The sequence below is a fragment of the Rana temporaria genome, chromosome 2 (genome assembly GCF_905171775.1).
Source record: "Rana temporaria chromosome 2, aRanTem1.1, whole genome shotgun sequence".
Taxonomy (NCBI): domain Eukaryota; kingdom Metazoa; phylum Chordata; class Amphibia; order Anura; family Ranidae; genus Rana; species Rana temporaria.
Window position 1 is genome coordinate 258,369,615 of NC_053490.1, and position 26,021 is coordinate 258,395,635.

Here is a 26,021-nt window from a genome sequence, read left to right on the forward strand (position 1 = left end):
GAGGACAGAGACAGCGGACATGATACAGGAGGTGGAGGACAGAGACAGCGGACATGATACAGGAGGTGGAGGACAGGGGCAGCGGACATGATACAGGAGGTGGAGGACAGGGACAGCGGACAAGGTACAGGAGGTGGAGGACAGAGACAGCGGACATGATACAGGAGGTGGAGGACAGAGACAGCGGACATGGTACAGGAGGTGGAGGACAGAGACAGCGGACAAGGTACAGGAGGTGGAGGACAGAGACAGCGGACATGATACAGGAGGTGGAGGACAGAGACAGCGGACGTGGTACAGGAGGTGGAGGACAGAGACAGCGGACATGATACAGGAGGTGGAGGACAGAGACAGCGGACGTGGTACAGGAGGTGGAGGACAGAGACAGCGGACATGGTACAGGAGGTGGAGGACAGAGACAGCGGACATGGTAGAGGAGGTGGAGGACAGAGACAGCGGACATGGTACTGAAGGTGGAGGACAGGGACAGCGGACATGGTACAGGAGGTGGAGGACAGAGACAGCGGACTTGATACAGGAGGTGGAGGACAGAGACAGCGGACATGGTACAGGAGGTGGAGGACAGGGACAGCGGACATGGTACTGGAGGTGGAGGACAGGGACAGCGGACATGGTACAGGAGGTGGAGGACAGACAGCGGACATGGTACAGGAGGTGGAGGACAGGGACAGCGGACATGATACAGGAGGTGGAGGACAGGGACAGCGGACATGGTACTGGAGGTGGAGGACAGAGACAGCGGACATGATACAGGAGGTGGAGGACAGAGACAGCGGACATGGTACAGGAGGTGGAGGACAGGGACAGCGGACATGATACAGGAGGTGGAGGACAGAGACAGCGGACATGATACAGGAGGTGGAGGACAGAGACAGCGGACATGGTACTGGAGGTGGAGGACAGGGACAGCGGACATGGTACAGGAGGTGGAGGACAGGGACAGCGGACATGATACAGGAGGTGGAGGACAGGGACAGCGGACATGGTACAGGAGGTGGAGGACAGAGACAGCGGACAAGGTACAGGAGGTGGAGGACAGGGACAGCGGACATGATACAGGAGGTGGAGGACAGAGACAGCGGACATGGTACAGGAGGTGGAGGACAGAGACAGCGGACATGATACAGGAGGTGGAGGACAGAGACAGCGGACATGATACAGGAGGTGGAGGACAGGGACAGCGGACATGGTACAGGAGGTGGAGGACAGAGACAGCGGACAAGGTACAGGAGGTGGAGGACAGAGACAGCGGACATGATACAGGAGGTGGAGGACAGAGACAGCGGACATGATACAGGAGGTGGAGGACAGGGGCAGCGGACATGATACAGGAGGTGGAGGACAGGGACAGCGGACATGGTACAGGAGGTGGAGGACAGAGACAGCGGACAAGGTACAGGAGGTGGAGGACAGAGACAGCGGACATGATACAGGAGGTGGAGGACAGAGACAGCGGACATGATACAGGAGGTGGAGGACAGAGACAGCGGACATGGTACAGGAGGTGGAGGACAGGGACAGCGGACGTGGTACAGGAGGTGGAGGACAGAGACAGCGGACATGATACAGGAGGTGGAGGACAGAGACAGCGGACGTGGTACAGGAGGTGGAGGACAGAGACAGCGGACATGGTACAGGAGGTGGAGGACAGAGACAGCGGACATGGTACAGGAGGTGGAGGACAGAGACAGCGGACATGGTACTGAAGGTGGAGGACAGGGACAGCGGACATGGTACAGGAGGTGGAGGACAGAGACAGCGGACTTGATACAGGAGGTGGAGGACAGGGACAGCGGACATGGTACTGGAGGTGGAGGACAGAGACAGCGGACATGGTACAGGAGGTGGAGGACAGAGACAGCGGACATGGTACAGGAGGTGGAGGACAGAGACAGCGGACATGGTACAGGAGGTGGAGGACAGGGACAGCGGACATGATACAGGAGGTGGAGGACAGGGACAGCGGACATGGTACAGGAGGTGGAGGACAGGGACAGCGGACATGATACAGGAGGTGGAGGACAGGGACAGCGGACATGGTACAGGAGGTGGAGGACAGAGACAGCGGACAAGGTACAGGAGGTGGAGGACAGGGACAGCGGACATGATACAGGAGGTGGAGGACAGAGACAGCGGACATGGTACAGGAGGTGGAGGACAGAGACAGCGGACATGATACAGGAGGTGGAGGACAGAGACAGCGGACATGATACAGGAGGTGGAGGACAGGGACAGCGGACATGGTACAGGAGGTGGAGGACAGAGACAGCGGACAAGGTACAGGAGGTGGAGGACAGAGACAGCGGACATGATACAGGAGGTGGAGGACAGAGACAGCGGACATGATACAGGAGGTGGAGGACAGGGGCAGCGGACATGATACAGGAGGTGGAGGACAGGGACAGCGGACATGGTACAGGAGGTGGAGGACAGAGACAGCGGACAAGGTACAGGAGGTGGAGGACAGAGACAGCGGACATGATACAGGAGGTGGAGGACAGAGACAGCGGACATGATACAGGAGGTGGAGGACAGAGACAGCGGACATGGTACAGGAGGTGGAGGACAGGGACAGCGGACGTGGTACAGGAGGTGGAGGACAGAGACAGCGGACATGATACAGGAGGTGGAGGACAGAGACAGCGGACGTGGTACAGGAGGTGGAGGACAGAGACAGCGGACATGGTACAGGAGGTGGAGGACAGAGACAGCGGACATGGTACAGGAGGTGGAGGACAGAGACAGCGGACATGGTACTGAAGGTGGAGGACAGGGACAGCGGACATGGTACAGGAGGTGGAGGACAGAGACAGCGGACTTGATACAGGAGGTGGAGGACAGGGACAGCGGACATGGTACTGGAGGTGGAGGACAGAGACAGCGGACATGGTACAGGAGGTGGAGGACAGAGACAGCGGACATGGTACAGGAGGTGGAGGACAGAGACAGCGGACATGGTACAGGAGGTGGAGGACAGGGACAGCGGACATGATACAGGAGGTGGAGGACAGGGACAGCGGACATGGTACAGGAGGTGGAGGACAGAGACAGCGGACATGATACAGGAGGTGGAGGACAGAGACAGCGGACATGGTACAGGAGGTGGAGGACAGAGACAGCGGACATGGTACAGGAGGTGGAGGACAGAGACAGCGGACATGGTACAGGAGGTGGAGGACAGGGACAGCGGACATGATACAGGAGGTGGAGGACAGGGACAGCGGACATGGTACAGGAGGTGGAGGACAGAGACAGCGGACATGATACAGGAGGTGGAGGACAGAGACAGCGGACATGGTACTGGAGGTGGAGGACAGGGACAGCGGACTTGGTAGTGACAGCCAGGCAGACTGGTATTGTTGGTAATGACAGCCAGGCAGACTGGTATTTTTGGTAATGACAGCCAGGCAGATTGGTATTGGTCGCAGTGACAGCCAGGCAGATTGGTATTTTTGGTAATGACAGCCAGGCAGACTGGTATTGTTGGTAATGACAGCCAGGCAGACTGGTATTGTTAGTAGTGACAGCCAGGCAGACTGGTATTTTTGGTAATGACAGCCAGGCAGATTGGTATTGTTCGCAGTGACAGCCAGGCAGACTGGTATTTTTGGTAATGACAGCCAGGCATATTGGTATTGTTCGCAGTGACAGCCAGGCAGACTGGTATTGTTGGTAATGACAGCCAGGCAGATTGGTATTGTTCGCAGTGACAGCCAGGCAGACTGGTATTGTTGGTAATGACAGCCAGGCAGATTGGTATTGTTCGCAGTGACAGCCAGGCAGACTGGTATTGTTGGTAATGACAGCCAGGCAGACTGGTATTGTTAGTAGTGACAGCCAGGCAGACTGGTATTTTTGGTAATGACAGCCAGGCAGATTGGTATTGTTCGCAGTGACAGCCAGGCAGACTGGTATTTTTGGTAATGACAGCCAGGCAGATTGGTATTGTTCGCAGTGACAGCCAGGCAGACTGGTATTTTTGGTAATGACAGCCAGGCAGATTGGTATTGTTCGCAGTGACAGCCAGGCAGACTGGTATTTTTGGTAATGACAGCCAGGCAGATTGGTATTGTTCGCAGTGACAGCCAGGCAGACTGGTATTGTGGGTAATGACAGCCAGGCAGACTGGTATTGTTTGTGGGTAATGACAGGCAGACTGGTATTGTTTGTGGGTAATGACAGCCAGGCAGACTGGTATTGTTTGTGGGTAATGACAGCCAGGCAGACTGGTATTGTTATGCAGCACATAAAAGAGCTGGATCACCTGCATGTAACACAGACACCATTCTGTAAACTTGGAGGAAGGTTAGTGGGCTGGAGGAGGCGGGAATATGTGTGGGAGGAGAGAGGAGAATCGAATGTGTATAGGCAGAGGGGCGGGAATATGTGTGGGAGGAGAGAGGAGAATCGAATGTGTATAGGCAGAGGGGCGGGAATATGTGTGGGAGGAGGGAGGAGATACTAATGTGTATAGGCAGAGGGGCGGGAATATGTGTGGGAGGAGGGAGGAGATACTAATGTGTATAGGCAGAGGGGCGGGAAGGGGTGTATACTGGGGGTGGTTTGGGCGGAGTGCTGCTAAAGTGTGCATGAGAACTTTGCTCGTTCTCATCCACACTTGGAAACTAAAAAATCGCTTCTGCACATGCGCGAACCGCTAAGCCTAATGGGAACTGTAGTTCCCATTAGGCGGTGACGTTTAGAACAAGAACGCGCACCGCAAAACCAGGTAGTCAGGGGAAAGAAAACTCAGGACGGACGGAAGATACAATGAATGTCCTTTTAAACAGGTACAGCAAGATTTTAAACAATAATTATGACGTTTTTCGTTCACATATGTGTGAAGACTATATTTTAAACCAATAAAAAATTTTCCTTTAGTGACTCTTTAACTCTGCTTTATTTGCATCCTATAACCCATTTGCATCCATTGATAACCGTAGACCATTCAGAGAAAGAATCATTAACCACTACTCTCTGAATTCAGTCTTTACTTTACACATGAGCAGTGTGTGGGGAACTGTGTCAAACGCTTTTACAAAATCCAAGTATGCCCCGTCCACAGCCACCCCTCTGTCCAGGGTTTTACTTACCTCTTCATAAAAAGAAATCGGGTTTGTCTGACAACTTCTGTCTTTCATGAATCCATGCTGTCTGTTGCTTAAAATATTATTTTTTTCCAGAAAGAACTCATCTATGTGGTCTTTTATTAATCTCTCCAGTATCTTCCCGACTATAGACTTGAAACTAACGGGTCTATAGTTACTTAGTAAAGATTTTGATCCCTTTTTAAATATGGGCACCACATTGGCCCTGCACCAGATTGTTTGAGGTATGGCTGTATCCCATTGTTCTATTGTTTGTCTGCCTCGGAAGCAACCTATTATGGGATGTAGATGTGTTTCTAATGTGTGGAGGGAGGGGGGAATTCCTCCAACAGCCCTCCCTGCTAATAAGATGGTCTACTGCTGGAAAGTTGAATAACACGTGTGTGTCTCTTGTTACTGAATGTACTTTACTTCACCCTGTGTCATTATGCAAAGCATAATGTCCCCTGAGTGTATATCTTTATGTGCCTGTGTTTGAATAAACAGTCTTATGTTTGTTACCACCCTACACTGATGCTTCGACAAGTGATTGGCTGGACCAAGGGACCTTGGATCGTGCTGGTACCGGGCAAAGGAAGCTTATACGGCGGACAGACTCTTGAGTACAGGGATCCATGACACCTCTTTGTCATAAATTCCTGCAACTGCTTCAGAGTTTCTGTAGGCCGCTTGGTAGCCTCTCTGACCAGTTTACTTCTGGCTCTTTCATTCAGAGGTAGTGCTGCTTGCCAAATGCAACTGGTTGTAGCCTTTGCTATGACATATGTAAACCCCTATCTAGCTTTTATAGCCTAAGGGGGGTCAGTTGAAGGGCAGTAAAAATGCAGCTCAACTATAAAAAAAAATCTGCCTACCGCAAATGTAAGCCAGCTCTACAGCACTTAAAGGACTTGTTCACACTTTGTGCGGTGACTGACATTTTTTCTGCAGTGAATAAACACCAGTCACCACAAAGGCACAAAGAAATCATTGGTTTTTCTATGTGCCCCATTCACCCCACAATGCCGACATGATATACTGTACAGAAAAATAAAGGAATGCTGTATTTTTCTGCAGGACACTGGATGGCACTGCACTATGGAGCTATTAATAAAGTGTCACTTTGTGCATTTTAAATTACAGTTAAAAACCTAAAATGAAACGGAGCGTTATATACCAGGAATTTAGTCATGCAGCCTGGTTTATCTACCTACATATTCTTCTGAGTTATTCAAACACTGTGTCTAAAAGATTTCATATATTGACCACTGTATTTGTAATGGTGGTGCGCTTTACGCCATTGGTGCCGCTTTTTAAAACCCTGCAGGCTAAAAATGCAAAGTGGGCATGCACATTGTACTCAAACTTTATGTGTATTTGTTATTTAAAAATATGTTTTAACATGTATTCACTTCTGCCAGCAGAGAGCAGTAATGCATCATTTATACTCTTGCAGCTTTGTCACGATTTTTATTTGCTCCATTATAGTTGAAATATTTTAAATCTGGTAAGCCTAGAATGTCTGTCTGTTGGATGTCAGACTTCTAGCTATTTTAACTTCTCAGCTATGTTCAGCTAATTTAGCAATTACCTTGCCATTTTTATGGTACAGAAGTGATTATATAATTTTTTTGTTTTAGTTTTTGCAGTTGGGACAGACAAACTGTTTTTGTTGGATTGTTTTTATTTTGTTTTTAACACTTGTGCTATAAATAGCGTTTTTCAACCAGGGTGTTTTTAGGTTTCTTCAGGGTTTTTTTTTTTTTGAAAAGCCTATGGCGTGTGAACACACCCAAAAAACTCCACCCGGTGCAGAAAAAAATGTGCACACACATAGTGTTCACAAAAACATGCAGACGGGTGCAACGTCAAGTGGTCCTCCTGTGAAAAAGAACCCAAACCCTGATCCCCCGGGGCGTTAGGCTCCAGACGGGGACTGAGGTACTGTGGTCCGAGCAACCAAAGCCTACACGGACCCAGCTTCCTCGGAGAGACTGCCGAAACAGAACCCTCCCAGTACTAGATGGGGCTCCCCCGAAGGGAGAACCCATAAGAGCAGGTGAACTAAGCAAGAAGGCCATGTCCACCCACTCCCAAGACGTTCAGGGCTGGCCCAAGGCCCCGCACCCTACTAGTCACACAGTGAACAAATAACGTGCACAAACAAGAAAAAAGACAAAAACGTGACGAACATAGGCAATAGATAAAATAAAGTGGGGGGGGATAGTGGAGAGGAGAGTGAAAGAAGTGATCATTGTGGTATACAATGACCAGGCCCTCCGGCCAGGAATAAAAAATTCCTCCGGCCCTAGCCAAAAGGCCCGACCCAGGAGGCAGGTGCTAAAAAAAAAAGCGTGTAGCTGGTGCAGTGACCGTGGTATCTTTAAATCAAAGTGACCCTCACTCACAGGGATTCTCAGATACCCCTGGACTGCCTCTCCAGGGGCACATTTACCATAGGCTTTTCTGTTACAAATTCAACCCCCCGACCGGTCAATGCAGCCCTCCACCCCTGCCAGCTAGAGAGCCCTTCAAGGTTTTCTTAGTAAGAACTGCCGCTCCAGTTAGCAGCCTCCACCAATACTAGCCCTTCCAGACCCCCCGTCAACCCGGCGGATTTGCATGGTCTTACCCCGTCCACTCTCAAGGCAGTACCAGCTCCTCCTACCAGATCTCTGACAGGGACAGCACTTACACCGGCCAGCCAGAAGGCCGGACTAGAACTCCGCAAAAAGACTAGACCAAGTGCAGCACCCATCCTCACCAGGAGCACCCTTCCAGATGGCTCAGACGCAACCATAGGCCGGCCCCCAGTAACTGTCGGGCAGCACGGCGTAGTCCCTGCTGAAACCATCCTTCCAGGTGCAATGACGTCATTGGATTGCATCCACCCTCCCCATGTAGGAGGTGATTCAGCCCTCCTCTGACAACTGATAAGAACAGATACTACACTTGATCTTAGCCAAAAGGCCGAGAAGCGATGGCCACACTGTTTTAAAAATAAAAGAAAGCTAGTATAGGAAACTATGGGTAATGAAGACATTAGTAAATTTCGAAACAACCATTTTTGCTTTTAATAATTTAGGCAGAAAACCAGAAAATCTCTCTGCTACCTGGAGAAGAGACAATCAAAAAGCATGTTCTATTTGTACGTAAATGCTTTTAGATAACTTCTGGGGGATGTACAATATGCTCTATTATTTGGACCCAATTAAACAATCACTCAGCTTGAGTTTCTTTCCTCCTTGCCTTTAAAATAAAAGCAGAGAACGGTCATCAACAACTAACAGCAGCTACAATTACAAGCAGCACTGTAAGCCCACTTCGCGCTCAGAAAGAAACACTAACACTCTTCATCGTGATTGGTGAGTTTGTACACTTTAGAGCACATTTCGACAGTCAAAAACTATAGAAATGATCCCTGAAAGTATAGTCTTAACCAGATACTGTGTTGTTTAAAGGGCACATGTTACGAGCACCCATTACAAGTTGTAGTGACCTTTAACATGCACAAAAAAATATATACAAATTACTCAAAAAAGTTACCAATACCATTTCCAAACACTAAACCGTTTTCTGAAATGTGTTATGTGTTTCTAATTACATAACATGTCTCTTTCTATGGATTTACTTATACCACCATTTCAATTGTCTAGCTTACAAGTCCTTCAGTCACAACATTTGCATATCTGGCAACCCTTACCCAATTGAAGTTTATCCCGCCTCCTGTAAGGTTGTCAGGAGAACCTTAAATGTTTAACAACCAGATACACTGTACTTTCTGTAGGTTTCTTCAGGGGTACCCTGCCCAAAAATTGTACACAGGCCAGTATTATTTAAGCCTATGTTTGTCACGTTTTTGTCTTATTTTTGTTTGTGCACGTTTTGTTCACAAGGTTGAGAAGCACTGCTTTGGTCCCAGTTCACACTGGTGCACTGTGCGATATTGCATTTGCATGTGATTTGATGTCTGTGCGATGCAATTTCAGCCATACAGAATCGGATCACAACACTCATGCGATCCAATTTATGTCCAAAAGGACAGTTCACAATGCGATATGCGAACCGATCTAGGGGTGTCATTAACTTTGTTTTGACACTCCCAGCGGTCCGCATAAGTCAGTGTGAACCGCTGTGAGATTCAGGTGTAATGTGGGAACCCGCACTGGATTCGCAGGGTTCTGGCATCCTACCAATGTGAACCAAACCTTAAACTGATACATGTTCGTAGGAAGATCCACCAGGTCTTTTGTTTTAAGTTGTAACTATTTTGTCAGCAAAGGATTGAGAGAATTGGTGACCTATTGCATTGTACTTTCCCTTTTGTGGACGCTCAAATCAGCTGAATTCATAGTATTGTTTTTTTCATTCACATATATTTACTTATGGGTATATACAGTGTATATATAAATGTGTATGTATTTGAACCATTTAAGAGAACAGTTGTTTTTGGATTACATCTTGGAGCTGCATAGTTGGATAAGCAGTGTGATAATATATCTGCACTCTGATATATTGGTGGAATAGTGCTGCAATCATGAGATAATCTTTCTTTGAGGATTAAAGACACTACAGAGGCAGTTTTGGGGAGCACTGGCTTTTGTTTTGATTGTTTGATTAGGTAGTAGGATGGGTTATCTTGAGCTGGTCTACCATTTTATTATTTTCCAATTCTCCAGTAGGCGGCAGTATAAACCATAGGTTAAATGCTTCTTGTGTCCATCAATGAATTTCTAACCAAAGGATTTCACAGTGAGTATTACATTTCTATTACTTGCCACTGCAGTTGTTCCTTGGGTATTTACAGTGGAAAATCAGAAACGTTTCTGACATTATTGCAGAAAGCTTAGGCCAGCTTTTAATGCTGTTCTCTGCGTAAATACTGCAGCACACCGAATATAGTATAAAACATAACATGGATTTGGACACTGAAAGCTTGGGTGGTAAAATGTAATTAAACAATAAGTTCACATTTGGGAACATGTTCCACCCTTTTTTTTGGTGGCACATGTAACCGCCCACACGAACGCGCCATTCACTTAGAGTTCTGTGAATGAATAGACTGCAAGTTCCAACAGGCTTTGCGACTAATCACTTGTAGTTCTCAATGAACTATGAGGGTGCTGGTGAGAATCATCGTAGTTCATTGAATCTTCCTAGACTGAAATAACTGCCTGCCTGTATTGAAAGTACGAGCAAGCAGCTAAACTGACAGTCTGCAAGAGCTTTTCAGCCTTTTGATAAAGTGTAGTATCCGTTCTTATCAGTTGCCAGAGGAGGCGCTGTGATTCTCCCAACAGGGAGGGCTATGCAAATCCTGTGACCTAATTGCACCTGGATGGTCAGTTTTGGTAGGGGCTACATCAGGCGCTCTCAGGTCATAGAGGCCGATCAATGGCTGAGTCGGCCGGAAGGGTGCTTCTGGTGAGGATGGGTGCTTCACCGGGTCTGGCCGGACGGTCGGGTCCCTGGCCTAGATCTGTGTGGCCTCTTTTCCTGGCAGTTTTTCAGGAAAGAACACTGGCTCCCCTTTAGCATCGGGGGGGAGCGGTTAGTATTTCCCGGATATAATTGGGCAGGAGTGACGGGAGTGATGGTTGAGCCTATGAGTAGGGTCTCTACCTAAGCTCTCAGAGCTCCAGGCCTTCCTGGTAGGGGTGGGTGCTGCACCGGTCTGGCTGTGGGCCAGGGTTGAATGAAAACCTGTGGTGTATGTGCCCCTGGAGTGGGCTCGCTTCTCGGCCTTTTGGCTAATATCAAGTGTAGTATCTGTTCTTATCAGTTGCTGGTGGTGCTATGCTAACCGTCCCTAGTACATGGCGAAGTGGAACGGGATGGCGGTTGGCAGATACTAAATCTGCTGGCGTGGAGGTGGAAGCCTTCTGATTTTGACGGAGAAACATGCGGTCGAAGCTGAGGGGCCAATTTTGTGGTACCTGCCCCAGTTAGTTGTTTGGGACAGAACACTTGCTCCTCTTTCTGTCAGGGGCAGCGGCTAGTATTTCCCGAACGTGATTAGGGGGGAGTAGTGGGAGTAGCCTGCTGACGTGAGCTCTCCCCCATCTCTCAGAGCTCCTATCTTCCTGGCTGGGATGGGTGCTGCTTGTCCGGGCTGTGGGCCAGGGTCCGTTGAAAAGCCTGTGGAGATAGTGCCCCTGGAGTGGGCACCCGTTGCCCAGTTGAAGGCTTTTTTGACAGTATAATGACTTGAAATTTTATGACACGTTTTTAAAGTACTGCTTTCAGGGTAATGCAGCGTCTTGCATGATGTGATTTTACTCTGCGCAACACATCAGGCATCATATCGCAGGATTAAAGAATGTAAGTTATTTGTATGCTTGGAACTGTATTATTATGTAGTGTATTTATGCGCTGCGTCGCAGTACAGAGTGGAATGTACCCTGTTTTTTTTTTTTTTCTATTGAAAAGCCTGTGGCGTGCAAAGCAACCCAAAAACCTCACCCGGTGCAGGAAAAAATGTGCACACATAAAGAGTGAAACAAAAAACTGCGACGGGTGCCATCGTCAAATGGTCCTCAAAAGAGGACCCAGCTCTGATCCCCCGGGGCGTTAGGCTCCTGGCACTAGAGTAACTGTGGTCCATACAGCCGAAGCCATATGGACCCATCTTGGTCCAAGCAGCCGAAGCCACAAAGACCCAACATCCTCGGAGGGACTGCCGAAACAGAACCCTCCTCGGTGAGGCTCCCCCAAAGGGAGACCCCATGAGAGCCGGCGAACTTAGCCAGAAGGCCGGGTCCACCAACTCCCAAGACTTTCAGAGGCAGGCCCGAGGACCAGCACCCTACTTGCCACACATAAAATGCCAAGCACCAAACAAAAAAAGTGACAAAACAAGACAAACACGGGGTAAAATAAAAAAGGAAAGTGGGGAGAAGGAAGATGGGAGAGTGAGGTAAAGTGACCAATGTGCAATACATTGGCCGGCCCTCCGGCCAGGAAACAAAAATTCCACTGGTCCTAGCCAAAAGGCCGGGCCCTAGTGGCAGGTGTCAAAAAGGTGTTTGTGTAGATTAGTGACCAAAAAGGTGCCACACGTTGAGTGCCCCCCACACACTCAGTGCAATGTATGGCACCCCTGGACTGCCACTCCAGGGGCACTATCTCCACAGGCTTTTCAACGGTCCCTAGCCCCCGTTCCAGACTGGCAGCACCCTTCCCAGCCAGGAAGGTGGGAGAAGAGGTCGGGGAGAGCCCACCTAAGCAGGCTACTACCCACAACCCCTAACTCTCCCACCTAATCACATTCTGGAAGTACTACCCGCACCTCCCGGTAAAAAGAGGAGCAAGGGTTCCCTCCAGAACAACTGACTGGGGCAGATGCCACCAAAGGCCAGGGACCCAGCCTCTTGGCTTCGACCTCATGCCTCTCTGTCCCGATCAGAAGGCTTTCACCTCCACGCCAACAGGCTTAGCGTCCTCCGACTGCCATCCCTTTCCCCCTCTCACAGGGTACTGGGGACAGTCAGCTTAGCATCACCTATTGGCAACTGATAAGAACAGATACTACACTTGATCTTCGCCAAAAGGCAGAGAAGCGATTACCCTGTTGAAGTATTTGTTTTTTGTATATTTTCTTTGCAAAATAAACGTATTGCACGATAGTAACTTTCCACTCACTCTCTCATCTTCCTTCTCCCCCACTTTCTTTTTTATTTTACCCCATGTTCGTCACTTTGTCTTTTTTTTGTTGGTGCACGTTATGTTCACTGTGTGATAAGTAGGGTGCTGGTCCTCGGGGCAGCCATGATTGTCTTGGGAGTAGGTGGACATGGCCTTCTGGCTTAGTTTGCCTGCTCTCATGGGGGTCCCCCTTCGTGGGAGCCCCACCTAGTACTGGGATGGTTCTGTTTCGGCAAACCCTCCAAGAAATGGGGTCCGTGTCGGCTTTGGCAGCTCGGACCACTTAAGTACCTCAGTCCCTGTCTGAAGGCTAACGCCCCAGGGGATCAGGGTCAGGTCCTTCCTCACAGGAGGACCATTTGACGCAGCACCCGTTACACATTTTTGTGTTTCACTCTCTATGTGTGTGCACATTTTTTTCTTTACTTTTTACTCTCCCCCACTTACTTTTATTTAAGCCTATATTTGTCACTTTGTATTTTTATGTTTGTACACGTTTCTTTGCACGTGTGACTGGTAGGGTGTAGGTCCTCGGGCCTGCACTGAAAGTCTTGGGAGGGGGTGGACATGGCCTTCTGACTTGGTTCGCCTTCTCTCATTGGGTCTCCCTTCGGTGAACCCCCACTTAGTACTTGGGTAGGTCTGTTTTGGAAGACCCTCCAGAGAAAGGAGTCCATCTGGTTTCGGACAGAAACTGCAAGTGAGTATACCTTGCCAGTGCCTCCATAGCAGTGATGCCCATTAGGGGCACCTATCACTGCAGCCTTTCAATGCCCATCTGTGCCGCCTATGAGTGCCCATCAGTGTCACTCATTGGTGTCACCTCATAAGTGTCTCCTTATCAGTGCCCGTTAGTGCAGCCTCATTCAGTGAAGGAGAAAACATACTTATTTACAAAACTTTATAACAAACAAATAAAAACTTTTTTTTTTATTTATTTTTTTCGGTCTGGTTTCATTTGTTTACAAATAAAAACCTCAGAGGTGATCAAATACCACCCAAAAAAAAGCTCTATTTGTGGGAACAAAAATGATAAAAAAAAATTGTTTGTGTACAGTGTTTACAGCACTTAAAGGGTCACTAAAGGAAAAATTATTTTTTTGCTGAAATGACTGTTTACAGGGTATAGAGACATAAAAGTTAACTGATTCCTTTTAAAAATGATTAAAAATAGATTAAATTCAATCATATAATGTGCCTCTAGTTTCACTTTCGGTTTTAAACTGGTTTCATGTTTATGTGAAGTAAAGAGACCCACCGAACAAAAACAAACAAATCCAGGGCAGTGTTTTGTTTTTAAAATGAATCTGATTGGTTCTGAGGAGTTTTAGACACACAGTAATGACAGCTTAGACCACCGTGAAAAGCTCCCAGTACTGTGGTTATAAGGAGCCAGACAACCAGGAAGTGTGGAGATCACAGCAGAATTACAGCTACTTCAAAGCAAAAACGAACAATAAGGACATGAAACCAAGACTGCAGTAAGGTAAAGGAAGCTATTTAGCTAAAAAAAAAATTCCTTTAGTGATCCTTTAAAGATAAATTGGCTTAAGGGGGCAAAAGTACCTGGTATTAACTTCTTCCTTATCGGGCCATTATAAAATTACGCTGGCAGGAACCCCGACCTCCCTCAGGGTGGACGTCATATGATGTTCTTTCTTCCCGGCAATCTAGGACGCGTGTGCCCGCAGCACCGCTCGTGACCCGGTGCGTGTGCCCGGCGGCCGCGATGTCCGCCGGGCACCCGCTATTGCCGGCGATCATGGCAGGAGTGTGTGTAAACACACAGATCCACCTCCTGTCAGAGGTGAGGACACCGATGTGTGTTCCCAGTACAGAGGAACACGCATCAGTCTCTTCCCCTTGCGAGTCCCCCCTCCCCAACAGTAAGAATCGCTCACAGGGAACATATTAACCCCTTCAGCACCCCCTAGTGTTAACCCCTTCCCTGCCAGTCAAATTTACACAGTAATCGTTAGTTTTATAGCACTAATCGCTGTATGAATGTAAAATGCTCCCAAAAACTTGTCAAAAGTGTCCGATATGTCCGCCGCAATGTCACGGTCACAATAAAAAAAATCTCAGATCGTCGCTATTACTAGTTAAAAAATAAAAATTGCATAAATTTATCCCCTATTTTGTAGACGCTATAACTTTTGCGGAAACCAATCAATATATGCTTATTGACATTTTTTTTTACCAAAAATATGTAGAAGAATATGTATCGGTCTAAACTGAGGATTTTTTTATTTATTTTTTTAAATTGTGATATGTATTAAATCAAAAAGTTTTTTTTTTTAAGTTTTGTGGCTCTTTTGTTTACTCTATTTGTGGGGGGGAAAAACATAAAGATTTCATTTGAGTACAGTGTTGCATGAGCGCGCAATTGTCATTCAAAGTGCAACAGCGCTGAAAACTAAAAATTGGTCTGGGCAGGAAGGGGGTGAAAATGCCCTGTATGGAAGGGGTTAAACTTTTTTTATTTTTTTGGTTTGTGGAGTTTTTTGCTTAGATCTCACCAGTGGATCTTTGAAGATTTGTTTTTGTTATACTATGAAGAGTAAACCTAAGTAAGGTCTAGGAAATTTAAGAAAATGAATGTAATAATCAACTCCATTCAGAATTAAGCTTTTGCCTTTGGTTGGTTAGAGAGGTGGTAAACCTATAGACGTCAAAACGGAACTACACCGCATCTGATCACCACAAACCTAAAACCCTACATAAAGGAGAAGAAGGGCCACATTTGTTTCGTAGTCTCCCACATGCATTAGTACTACCACACATTGGATAGAAAATAAAACCAATAACCAGCCAAAATATGTAGGTATTTTATCAGACTACAGTAAACCGTATTTTATTTGTTTTATGGGGTACTGAATTTAACATGTCGTCATTGCTGTTTTTGCAGTTGGCAGTGATGAAAGCCAGTAATTCCCCACAAACATCAACTTTTAGAAGGTGTGGTTTAACAGCATATGTTGGCATACTAGAATCATTTCTCTCTTTTAAAAATGCTAAATATTTATTTTATGTTAAAATGAAATGAACCCAGATCTTTAACGTGAATGTATTTGTTTACAAATTTTAATTACCTTGTTGACACACTACTTTTTGTATATTATTGTGTTTTAAAAGAGAGAGCATACGTTTTTAATCTGCATGTTTTATTTATTTATTTTTTCCCCCTTTTAGATCAAACTTGTAGTTATTGACAGCCTTGCATATCCTTTCCGGCATGACCTTGAAGACCTGTCTTTACGGACACGTTTGCTAAACACTTTAGCTCAGCAGTTGATCGGCATTGCTACTCATCGGAAATTAGCAGTAAGTGCATTTTTGAACTGGTGCATATTGATTTGCAGCCATAATCAAATAATATAGGGGCAAAAAGCAATATTGTTGTTTTATTTTTTTTTCCCCATTTTGAATAAAGTAAGCAAGGGTTATAATCTCCATTTTTTTTATTTATTTTTTTGCAATCTTTTTTCTATTGGGAGGATATCCCTTCACTTCATGTCCCTTGTCCAAAACAGAAAGTGACAGGAAATTAATTCAAAGGGGTGTATTTTCTGATTGCCGGTTACCAGAACTAGTGTCCCCAATTGAGAGGTTTCCCTTCTATTCCTTTTCCGCGGACAACCCATTTTTTGTTTTCTTTGCTTTCAAAAAAAGAAAGGGAGAATCTTTGTAACGGGGGTACAGACAGCAATAAAAACCTGATTACTTTTCTAATCCCTCTCCACTATGTCTGAAGCTTAAAGCGGATGTTCGCTCCAAAAAAAATATTAAAAGCCAGCAGCTACAAATACTGCAGCTGCTGACTTTTAATATTAGGACACTTACCTGTCCTGGAGTCCAGCGCCGTCCGCAGCAGATGAAGAGCAATTGCTCGTCACCCTGCTGCTCCCCCCTCCATCCACGCTGAGGGAACCAGGAAGTGAAGCGCTCCGGCTTCACTGCCCAGTTCCCTACGGCGCATGCGCGAGTCGCGCTGCGCCCGCCGATTGGCTCCCGCTGTGTGCTGGGAGCCGAGTGTTCCCAGCACACAACGGGGGGGGGGGGGGGCGACGGGATGTGACGCAATGCACGTCTTTTGCCCGTGAATGCTGGGCCGGAAGTGGGTGCAAATACCTGTCTTTAGACCGGTATCTGCACCCCCTCCCCCCTGAAAGGTGTCAAATGTGACACCGGAGGAGGGGAGGGTGCCGATCAGCGCGACTTCACTTTAGGGTGGAGAACCGCTTTAAAAAAAAGTTTTCCTTTAGGTATACGTTACGATAGGGTATGATAACCATGTGACCCTGGATATCCATAAAGTGTCCAGTATATAATGGCATACCAGAACCTACATGCCTATAACCTACAGCATGGATAAATACAGGATCCCATAACGTAGAACAGAAGTACAGATACAAGTGAAAACATGTACAGTATCTCACAAAAATGAGTACACCGATCACATTTTTGTAAATATTTTATTATATCTTCAAATGACAACATTGAAGAAATTACACTTTGCTACAATGTAAAGTAGTGAGTGTGGAGCTTGTATAGCAGTGTAAATTTGCTGTCCCCTCAAAATAACTCACAGCCATTAATGTCTAAACCGCTGGCAACAAAAGTGAGTACACCCCTAAGTGAAAATGTCCAAATTGGGCCCAATTAGCCATTTTCACTCCCTGGTGTCTTGTGAATCGTTAGTGTTTCAAGGTTTCCGATGTGAATGGGGAGCAGGTATTATCGCTCTCACTCTCTCATACTGTTTACTGGAAGTTCAAGATGGCACCTCATGGCAAACAACTCTCTGAGGATCTAAAAAAAATAGAATTGTTGCTCTACATAAAGATGGCATAGGCTATAAGAAAAATGCCAAGGCCCTGAAGCTGAGCTGCAACATGGTGGCCAAGACTATACATTGGTTTAACAGGACAGGTTGCACTCGGAACAGGCCTTGCCATGGTTAACCAAAGAAGTTGAGTGCACATGCTCAGCGTCTTATCCAGAGGTTTTCTTTTGGAAATAGATGTATGAGTGCTGCCAGCATTGCTGCAGAGGTTGAAGGGGTGGGGTGGTCAGCCTGTCAGTGCTCAGACTATACTCCACACACTGCATCAAATTGTTCTGCATGGCTGTCGTCCCAGAAGGAAGCCTCTTCTAAAGATGATGCACCAAAAAACCTGCAAACAGTTTGCTGAAGACAAGCAGACTAAGGACATTATTGAAACCATGTCCTGTGGTCTGATGAGACCAAGATAAATGTATTTGGTCAGATGGTGTCAAGCGTGTGTGGCGGCAACCATGTAAGAAGTACAAAGACAAGTGTGTCTTGCCCACAGTCAAGCATGGTGGTGGGAGTGTCATGGCCTGGGTCTGCATGAGTGCTGCCGGCACTGGGGAGCTACAGTTATAGAGGGAACCATGAATGCCAACATGTACTGTGACATACTGAAGCAGAGCATGATCCCCTCCCTTTGGAGACTGGGCCACAGGGCAGTATTCCAACATAACGATCCCAAACACACCTCTAAGATGACCACTGCCTTGCTAAAGAAGCTGAGGGTAAAGGTAATGTACTGGCCAAGCATATCTCCAGACCTAAACCCTCTGAGATGTCGTCATGGAGGAGTGGGTGAGGACTCCAGTGGCAACCTGTGAAGCTCTGGTGAATGGAGGATGGAGGTGAATGGAGGAATGGTGCCCCATCATTGGTGTCAGTGGGAGGAATGGTGCCTCATCATTGGCGTCAGTGGGAGGAATAGTGCCCCATCATTGGCGTCAGTGGGGGGAATATTGCCCCATCATTGGTGTCAGTGGGAGGAATATTGCCCCATCATTGGTGTCAGTGGGAGGAATATTGCCCCATCATTGGTGTCAGTGGGAGGAATAGTGCCCCATCATTGGTGTCAGTGGGAGGAATAGTGCCCCATCATTGGTGGAAGGAATAGTGCCCCATCAGTGGTGTAACTGGGAGGAATAGTGTCCCATTGTTGGTGTCAGTGGGGGGAATAGTGCTTCATTGGTGTCAGTGGGAGAAATAGTGCCCCATCATTGGTGGAAGGAATAGTGCCCCATCAGTGGTGTAACTGGGAGGAATAGTGTCCCATTGTTTGTGTCAGTGGGGGGAATAGTGCTTCATTGGTGTCAGTGGGAGGAATAGTGTCCCATGGTCAATGTCGGTGGCAGGAACTATGCCCCACTGTTGCTGACTGTGGGGGGGAGGAGGATGCCTCGAGGCACAGATAAAAGCAAGGAAAGGGCCACATTCGACCCTCAGGCCACAGTTTGGAGACCACTGATCTATAGTATATACTCCTATATTTGAAAATCTATTAGTCCTGATGTATTGACTGCTTATCTCATTTCTTGAGGGCCTAAATTCCAGGACAGTACTCTCCAAATGACCATTGTTTGTTTGAAAGTAGACGGTCCAATGTATTTAATAAGAGACATGGTAAGTTTTTTGTCACAATTTTTTTACAGAGCAGAACGGTGTTGTCATAGTGACACTGTACTACTCTGGGAAAGTGATCAGGATTTTCTTTTAACCACTTAAGCCCCGGACCAATATGCTGGCTAAAGACCCAAGGGGTTTTTACAGTTCGGGACTGCGTCGCTTTAACAGACAATTGCGCGGTCGTGCGACGTGGCTCCCAAACAAAATTGGCGTCCTTTTTTCCCCACAAATAGAGCTTTCTTTTGGTGGTATTTGATCACCTCTGCGGTTTTTATTTTTTGCGCTATAAACAAAAATAGAGCGACAATTTTGAAAAAAAATCAATATTTTTTACTTTTTGCTGTAATAAATATCCCCCAAAAACATATATAACATTTTTTTTTTCTCAGTTTAGGCCGATACGTATTCTTCTACCTATTTTTGGTAAAAAAAAATGGCAATAATCGTTTATCGGTTGGTTTGCGCAAAATTTATAGCGTTTACAAAATAGGGGATAATTTTTTTTGCATTTTTATTTGTTTTATTTTTTTTACTAGTAATGGCGGCGATCAGCGATTTTTTTCGTGACTGCGACATTATGGCGGACACTTCGGACAATTTTGACACATTTTTGGGACCATTGTCATTTTCACAGCAAAAAATGCATTTAAATTGCATTGTTTATTGTGAAAATGACAGTTGCAGTTTGGGAGTTAAACACAGGGGGCGCTGTAACATTTAGGGATCACTGTGTATGTGTTTACTAGTGTAGGGGGGTGTGGCTGTAGGAATGACGTCATCGATCGAGTCTCCCCTATAAAGGGGATCACCCGATCGATGCGCCGCCACAGTGAAGCACGGGGAAGCCGTGTTTACACACGGCTCTCCCCGTTCTTCAGCTCCGGGGAGCGATCGCGACGGAGCGGCTATAAACCAATAGCCGCGCCGTCGTCCCGGATCGCTCCCCGAGCGGACCCGACCTCTGCATGTACCGGGGGGGTACGTCTAGCAGAGGACGTACAGGTACGTGATTGTGCCTGTCCGTGCCATTCTGCCGACGTAAATGTACATGAGGAGGTCGGGAAGTGGTTAAAACACTGATTGCCTTGAACAGTGATGATCAAAGCAATCATTTTTATGAATACCAACCATTCCATTCATGGTGTACTATTGTAAAGCTTTGGCTGGCCACAGCTATCACATAGTACAGATACATTGTGATTGGCCCTGTCTGTACCATGTGATCACTGTGATCAATCACAGTGATTAACATACCAGTATACAATGGCTATGAATGAAAGCCATTTCTTGTGTACAACTGTCATGTACTGGCCCTGTAGAAAGATCTGTCCATTCTTAACAATTCGGCTATGTTGCTGGAAAAATCACAGAGGCTTCATAGTACAGTATTTAGGTTGAAGCATTAATTAAACAAAAAAGGATTGGTACTAAAAAACAATTTTTTGGTACATAAAGTTTTTATTGAAAATGGAGAAACAGTTTGTACAAGACATGGCAGGAGTACAATCGTCATAATATATTACAATCACAGTTCACATGAGTTTCCAGAAGAATGTGCAATTGGAACAGAAGGCAATCTGACAGTAATGTAATGACATTAACAACCAAATTGACATGTACTCATGTTATTGCGAGCAGTGTATGGAAGAAAACAAAGGAATAAACTTGCGAATATCATTAATGCCTCTAGTGCTCCTCTATTTCATGGTTGTGGTAAATCCAGGGGGATGATGGAAGTGAGGGCAAGGAAATCAGGCGAATAAAAGGGTTTGTTTGTGCCTTCGGTCTAGGCAGGAGGCATAATGGCAAGACCTGAGCCTGTATGAGGTATTATAAGAAAAAAAACAGATAAGGCGAGAGAAGAAGGGAAAAAAATGCTGGACCCAGGTAGGGTTAGTCCCATAAGAAGCCTGTTTCAGGAGTGTGAGAAGAACACGGCATTGCCTGGGGGGAGAGGGGGGGGGTTCATGCCCATTCCCAGTGGCTAATTAGATTTCTCTTCCGTTCATGGACGGACACAGCAGCAATTCAGGAGAGACTAGGCAGAAAAAAACAGCACTTCAAGTGTTAAAAAAAAATCTCGGTATAGCTCCTCCCAGGGGGCGGGGCCCCCGGGTATATCCCTCACTCTGCCTCAGCAGCCCCAGTTTTTTTCTGCCTAGCGTCAGGAGTAGACATGGCCTTCTGGAGTCCATGTACTCTGCAATTTTTTAGCGATTTTTTTTTTTTCGCTTTTATTTTGTTTTGTTCCTGCATTTTTTAATCCTGAGATCTACTATCAACTGCCGACTGGGTGACAGGTTGGATCTTGATCCTTGTAGTCCCCCCATGCTCTGCCATCGAGCGTGTGCCGGCCCTCAGCTCGAGGTCGTCCACGACATGCCCCGTTGCTCCAGGGGTGGCCAGGGAACTACATGTTCCAGTGCACACATATGACCGGTCTCTATGGCTTTGTGACAGTGTGTCTGGCCGACAGCCATGCCGTATAGCGGACGTTGGTTCTGCCCGGAATGCCTCCAGCCGGTGGTCTCAGGACGGGTAAGTAGTGTCCCCTTGCCCTGGCATGGTGGTATGGCTGATGCTTTCCTGGGGAGGTCGAATGAGGGTCCGCCCTGCTTTCCTCTCTCTCTTCCTCTCCCTCCTTCCCCATGCTGGGTGGCGACTGTAAGGGGGGGGGGGGGTCCGCCTGGGGCTCTGTCACTACGGGGGCTGTGCTGCTGTGTGGTGCTATTAATTTTTTGTAGTGCCTTTTACGCTTTCACCATTAAAGGCTTACTTTTTTAAGATTCATTGGTGTGCGGCTGTCCATACCCTGCCTTCAAGTTTTTGCCTCATGCATTGCAGGCACCCACCTGTTTCTGAGAGGACATTGATTGCTCAGGTGTGCTCACCTGGAGCAGCAGCATCTCCCTTCTTATTAATTTGTTGTACTGGAGTTGCTGTGTGTGCTGGGCTGTGTTTTCTGCTGTGTCACTGTTGCTTTAAACACGTGTATGGCCGCCATTTTGCAGCCCGCGAATTGCTTCCTGAGGGACAGCACAGAGCAGACAGCGCTTCAGCAGCACTACAGCCTGGCCGGGTGGCGAGTTACCTGGGGGTCCCCTGCTCTCTGTTTTGTGGCCGGGAGGGTGACCTGTGGGTCTCTGCCTTGCAGTACTAGGGCGGCATAGCGGTGGGTCAACATGGAGTCTGAACAGAGGCCAACCATGCCTGAGTTAACCCTTAGTGCCCCTGCGGTCTCTGTAGAGCCCATACGGCAGTCCCTTAGGCATTTATCGTCAGGATTGAAGTGACAAACGGCCAGAAGGGGGGTAAAAACCCCCTCCCTGCGCCTGCTTCTGGGGACGGCTCTGACACGGAACCAGACCCTGTTGCTGGCTCTGGTTCTGTCATGTCAGATGTTGCAGGCTTAGCCCACACGGTCAGTGAGGATGACTCTGCTTCAGGGTCAGCGCTTGATAAGGCGTTTTGTTGGAGCTCTTATCACTGCGGTGCAGGATACTCAAAAACTTGAGGACGGCAGAGACATCAGAGATGCTGGTCCCTTTTGGGTTCCGCACGCCGCCCCGCACCGCAAAAGTGTTTTTTTGTGTTCCTTACCTGGACAAAATATTATACAAGGAATGGGATCGGCCACAGAAAGTTTTTGATGTACCAAAATACTTTGCGGTCCGTTATCCTCTTGAGGAAGACTTGAGCAGACCCCCCTGTGTCCAGACTGAACAAGTCTACCACTTTACCTGTGGAAGGGGCTCCCGCCTTTATGGACCCCGCAGATAGGAGAGCTGAGGCTGTGGCCCGCTCCATGTTCACAGTAGTGGGGTCGGCAGTGAGACCGGTTTTGGCCGGAGCTCTAGTGTCACAGGCAATTACCGAGCAGGCAAAGTCCCTGCTGCAGGAGCTGGAGGCGCATAATGCTCCTGAGCTCTGTGTGGGCCTGGCTGACCAGTTAGTGCAGGGCCTGCAGTTTGTCTGTGAATTGGCCCTGGATACGCTCCTCTTGCTCTCCAGGGCCTCCGCCTACACGGTGGTACTATGCCACCTTGGGTGGCTAAAGTGTTGGTCTGCGGACCAAACCTCTAAAGGGTCCTTAGGGGACTTACCCTTGAAGGGTGCACGGCTTTTTGGGGCGTCCCTGGATGACATCATTATAGATGCTACAGAGGGGTTAAGAGCACTCTGCTTCCACAATCTGGGAAGGGTAAGGAGCCTCGTCATAAGCAGGGTCCCTCCTTTACCTCCCCCAAGTGGTTTCTTTCGCCCCCCCCCCCCCCAGGTGCGGCAGGAAAACGTTTTCCAGGGTGCTAAGGCACCCGCTGTAGATCAAAAGCGCAGCTGGTACCACAAGCCCAACAAGCCTGCGGACAAGCCTGCTTCTGCATGTAGGTCTGCCCCCCACACTCGGGCCGACTTTACGGATGCACGGCTCGGTGGAGATCCCTCTTTCTGACCGCTGGGTTTGCAAGGTAATTTCCTCGGGGTACAATATAGTTTCTCTCTTGTCCACCAAACAGATTTTTTCCTTCCAGCTTCCTCCGGTACGCCGGGTGGCCCTGTCAGGGGCTGGTCAGGATCTGCTGGTCAGGGGAGTGATTATACCGGTTCCTTCAAGGGAACGGTTTCAGGGGTTTTTACTCCAATCTGTTTGTAGTCCCCAAAAAAGGAAGGGGTCCGTCCAATCCTGGACCTTAAGGCCCTTAACTCCTTTGTCAAAGTGCAAAGGTTCAGGATGGAATTGTTCGCTCTATAGTGGCGGCTCTCTATCAGGGGGACTTTGGGGCGTCCTTGGGTACTCAGGACGCGTACCTGCATATTCCCAAACGCGCAAAACACCAGAGGTTTCTGAGTTTTGCGGTCGAAGAGGACCATTTTCAGTTTGTGGCCCTCCCCTTCGGCCTGGCTTCGGCACCACGAGTTTTCACAATGGTGATTGCTCCGATTCTGGCCCTGCTAAGGCAGCGCGGAATCGCTTTTGTGGGATACCTGGACGACCTTCTCCTGAGAGCTTCTTTAAGCTCAGTCTTAGGAGAGGATGGTCCATCACCTGCCAGCCCCTCCAAAATATTCAGATGGCTACTGAATGTCTAGAAGTCAATGTTGGTACCGTCTCAGCGACTGGAATACCTGGGGTTGGTCCTCGATTGCTCAGAAGCGAGTTTTTCTCCCGACGGAAGAACTCCAGACACTGCAATCTGCTGTGCAGCGGTTAGCGACCCAGATGTGGTCCTCGCTTTGCTTATAAACAACCGTACAAAAGCAATTTTTTCTTGGTACCACTTTGTGTATGTGTTTCATCCTCGTTTTTAATCTAATGCACCCATGGTGAGTGCCTAGTGTACCCAACAATCAATATAGACTCAACCTTGCTGTGTTTAGGTTACTGTTTGTGAGTCAATAATTGGTGACCCATCTTGAACTCGTTTCCTCCTGTAAGCACACCTGAGTACCCCTCTCTCCTTCCCATCAGATTACATTGCACTCATAAATAGCCTGATTTCAGCTTTCAGTTTTTGGGTTAATTCAGTGTTAAGGCAAAGTTTGCATATTATATTAGCTGATTTTAGAATTTTTGATTCCTGGCCGGTGGGCCTGCAATTGTATTACACAATGGTCACTTTTTCACTCTCCTCATCTTCCTTCTCCCCCACTTTCTTTTTTATTTTACCCTCTGTCACTTTTATGTTTTATTTTTGTTTGGTGTCACGTCTGTCACAGTGTGATGTAAGGGTGCCGGTCCTCGGGCCTGCCCTGAACGTCTTGGGAGTGGGTGGACATGGCCTTCTGGCTTAGTTCGCCTGCCATCATGGGGTCTCCCTTTGGGGGAGCCCCACCTAGTACTGGGAGGGTTCTGTTTCGGCAGACCCTCCAAGGAATGGTGCCCGTGTCGGCTTCGGTTGCACGGACCATGTGAGTACCTCAGTCCCTGTCAGAAGCCTAACGCCCCGGGGGATCAGGGTTGGGTCCTTTTTTTTTTATGGAGGACCAATTGACGTAAGCACCCGTCTGCACGTTTTTTGTCGCACCTCTTTGTGTGCACAATATTTTTTGCATCGGGTGGAGTTTTTGGGTGTGTTTTGCACGCCATAGGCGTTTCAATAAAAAAAAAAAATTAGATTTTAGAATTTAAAACTTTAGAAGTAACATAAAGCAAGCAACAGGGTTTTTGTTTTTTTGTCTTTACATCTGATTGCGTTTTTGGGGTAATTATCTTTTCATGTTTTTCTAGATTTATTCAATTTTAAAAGAATCTGTGATGCTGTTGATGGAAAACATTGACAGCAATAGTTCAGCATATTTATTCTACTTCCATTTTTACAATTGTAACAGCAAAGTTCTAGCTCAAGCCGTTTGCAGCACGCTAAATGTTGTTAAAAAGGGTATAGTTATGGCTTAATTACACAGTGCTTACTGATGAACTAGAAGACTCCTCTCTAAATCCTTCCTCCCTAAGTAAAACCCTTTGTTTTGCCTGCTACAGTGCTGTACATATATAAATAAAATGTACTTTCTGCTCTCATCCAAGCCTCCTAGGCTCTGATCAACTGAATTGCTGCTCTAACAGCAGCCTAAATATAGCTAAGATCTATCAGCGGGCAATGTAATGGCTTCAGTGCTGGAGGAGTTAACAGCATGATATGCCTGATTAGCTAGTTAATGTAGAAGATATAAAAGGGGCCATGCTTATGCATAGTTTCTGTCATTGCGCCAGTTCAAATACATTTTAGCTGGAAACAACATGCAAGTCGCCTTGCTTGATTGGGCTTTTTGGATTCAGCAGATGCCTGCTTTATTCCATTACTCTTCGACGCTCAGAT

At 47.3% G+C, this 26,021-nt stretch overlaps 1 protein-coding gene, 1 non-coding gene and 3 pseudogenes across 5 annotated transcripts in view; 2 read left to right on the plus strand and 3 right to left on the minus strand.

The window, feature by feature from the left end:
- The window catches only part of RAD51C (RAD51 paralog C), a 156,347-nt gene that overhangs the window by 39,348 nt on the left and 90,978 nt on the right, over nt 1-26,021 (plus strand). For all 4 annotated transcript variants that reach the window (XM_040336823.1, XM_040336825.1, XM_040336824.1 and 1 more), the window contains exon 5: nt 15,945-16,076. In XM_040336823.1, coding sequence (XP_040192757.1) covers nt 15,945-16,076 — 132 coding nt within the window. The remainder of the gene's footprint in view (nt 1-15,944; nt 16,077-26,021) is intronic.
- Nucleotides 7,984-8,090, minus strand: LOC120929919 (annotated as a pseudogene).
- Nucleotides 8,327-8,545, minus strand: LOC120930043. The gene has a single exon (XR_005747576.1). It is a non-coding gene; the product is annotated as a small nucleolar RNA U3 (small nucleolar RNA).
- On the plus strand, nt 10,839-10,965 carry LOC120929981 (annotated as a pseudogene).
- LOC120929963 lies at nt 12,577-12,671 on the minus strand (annotated as a pseudogene).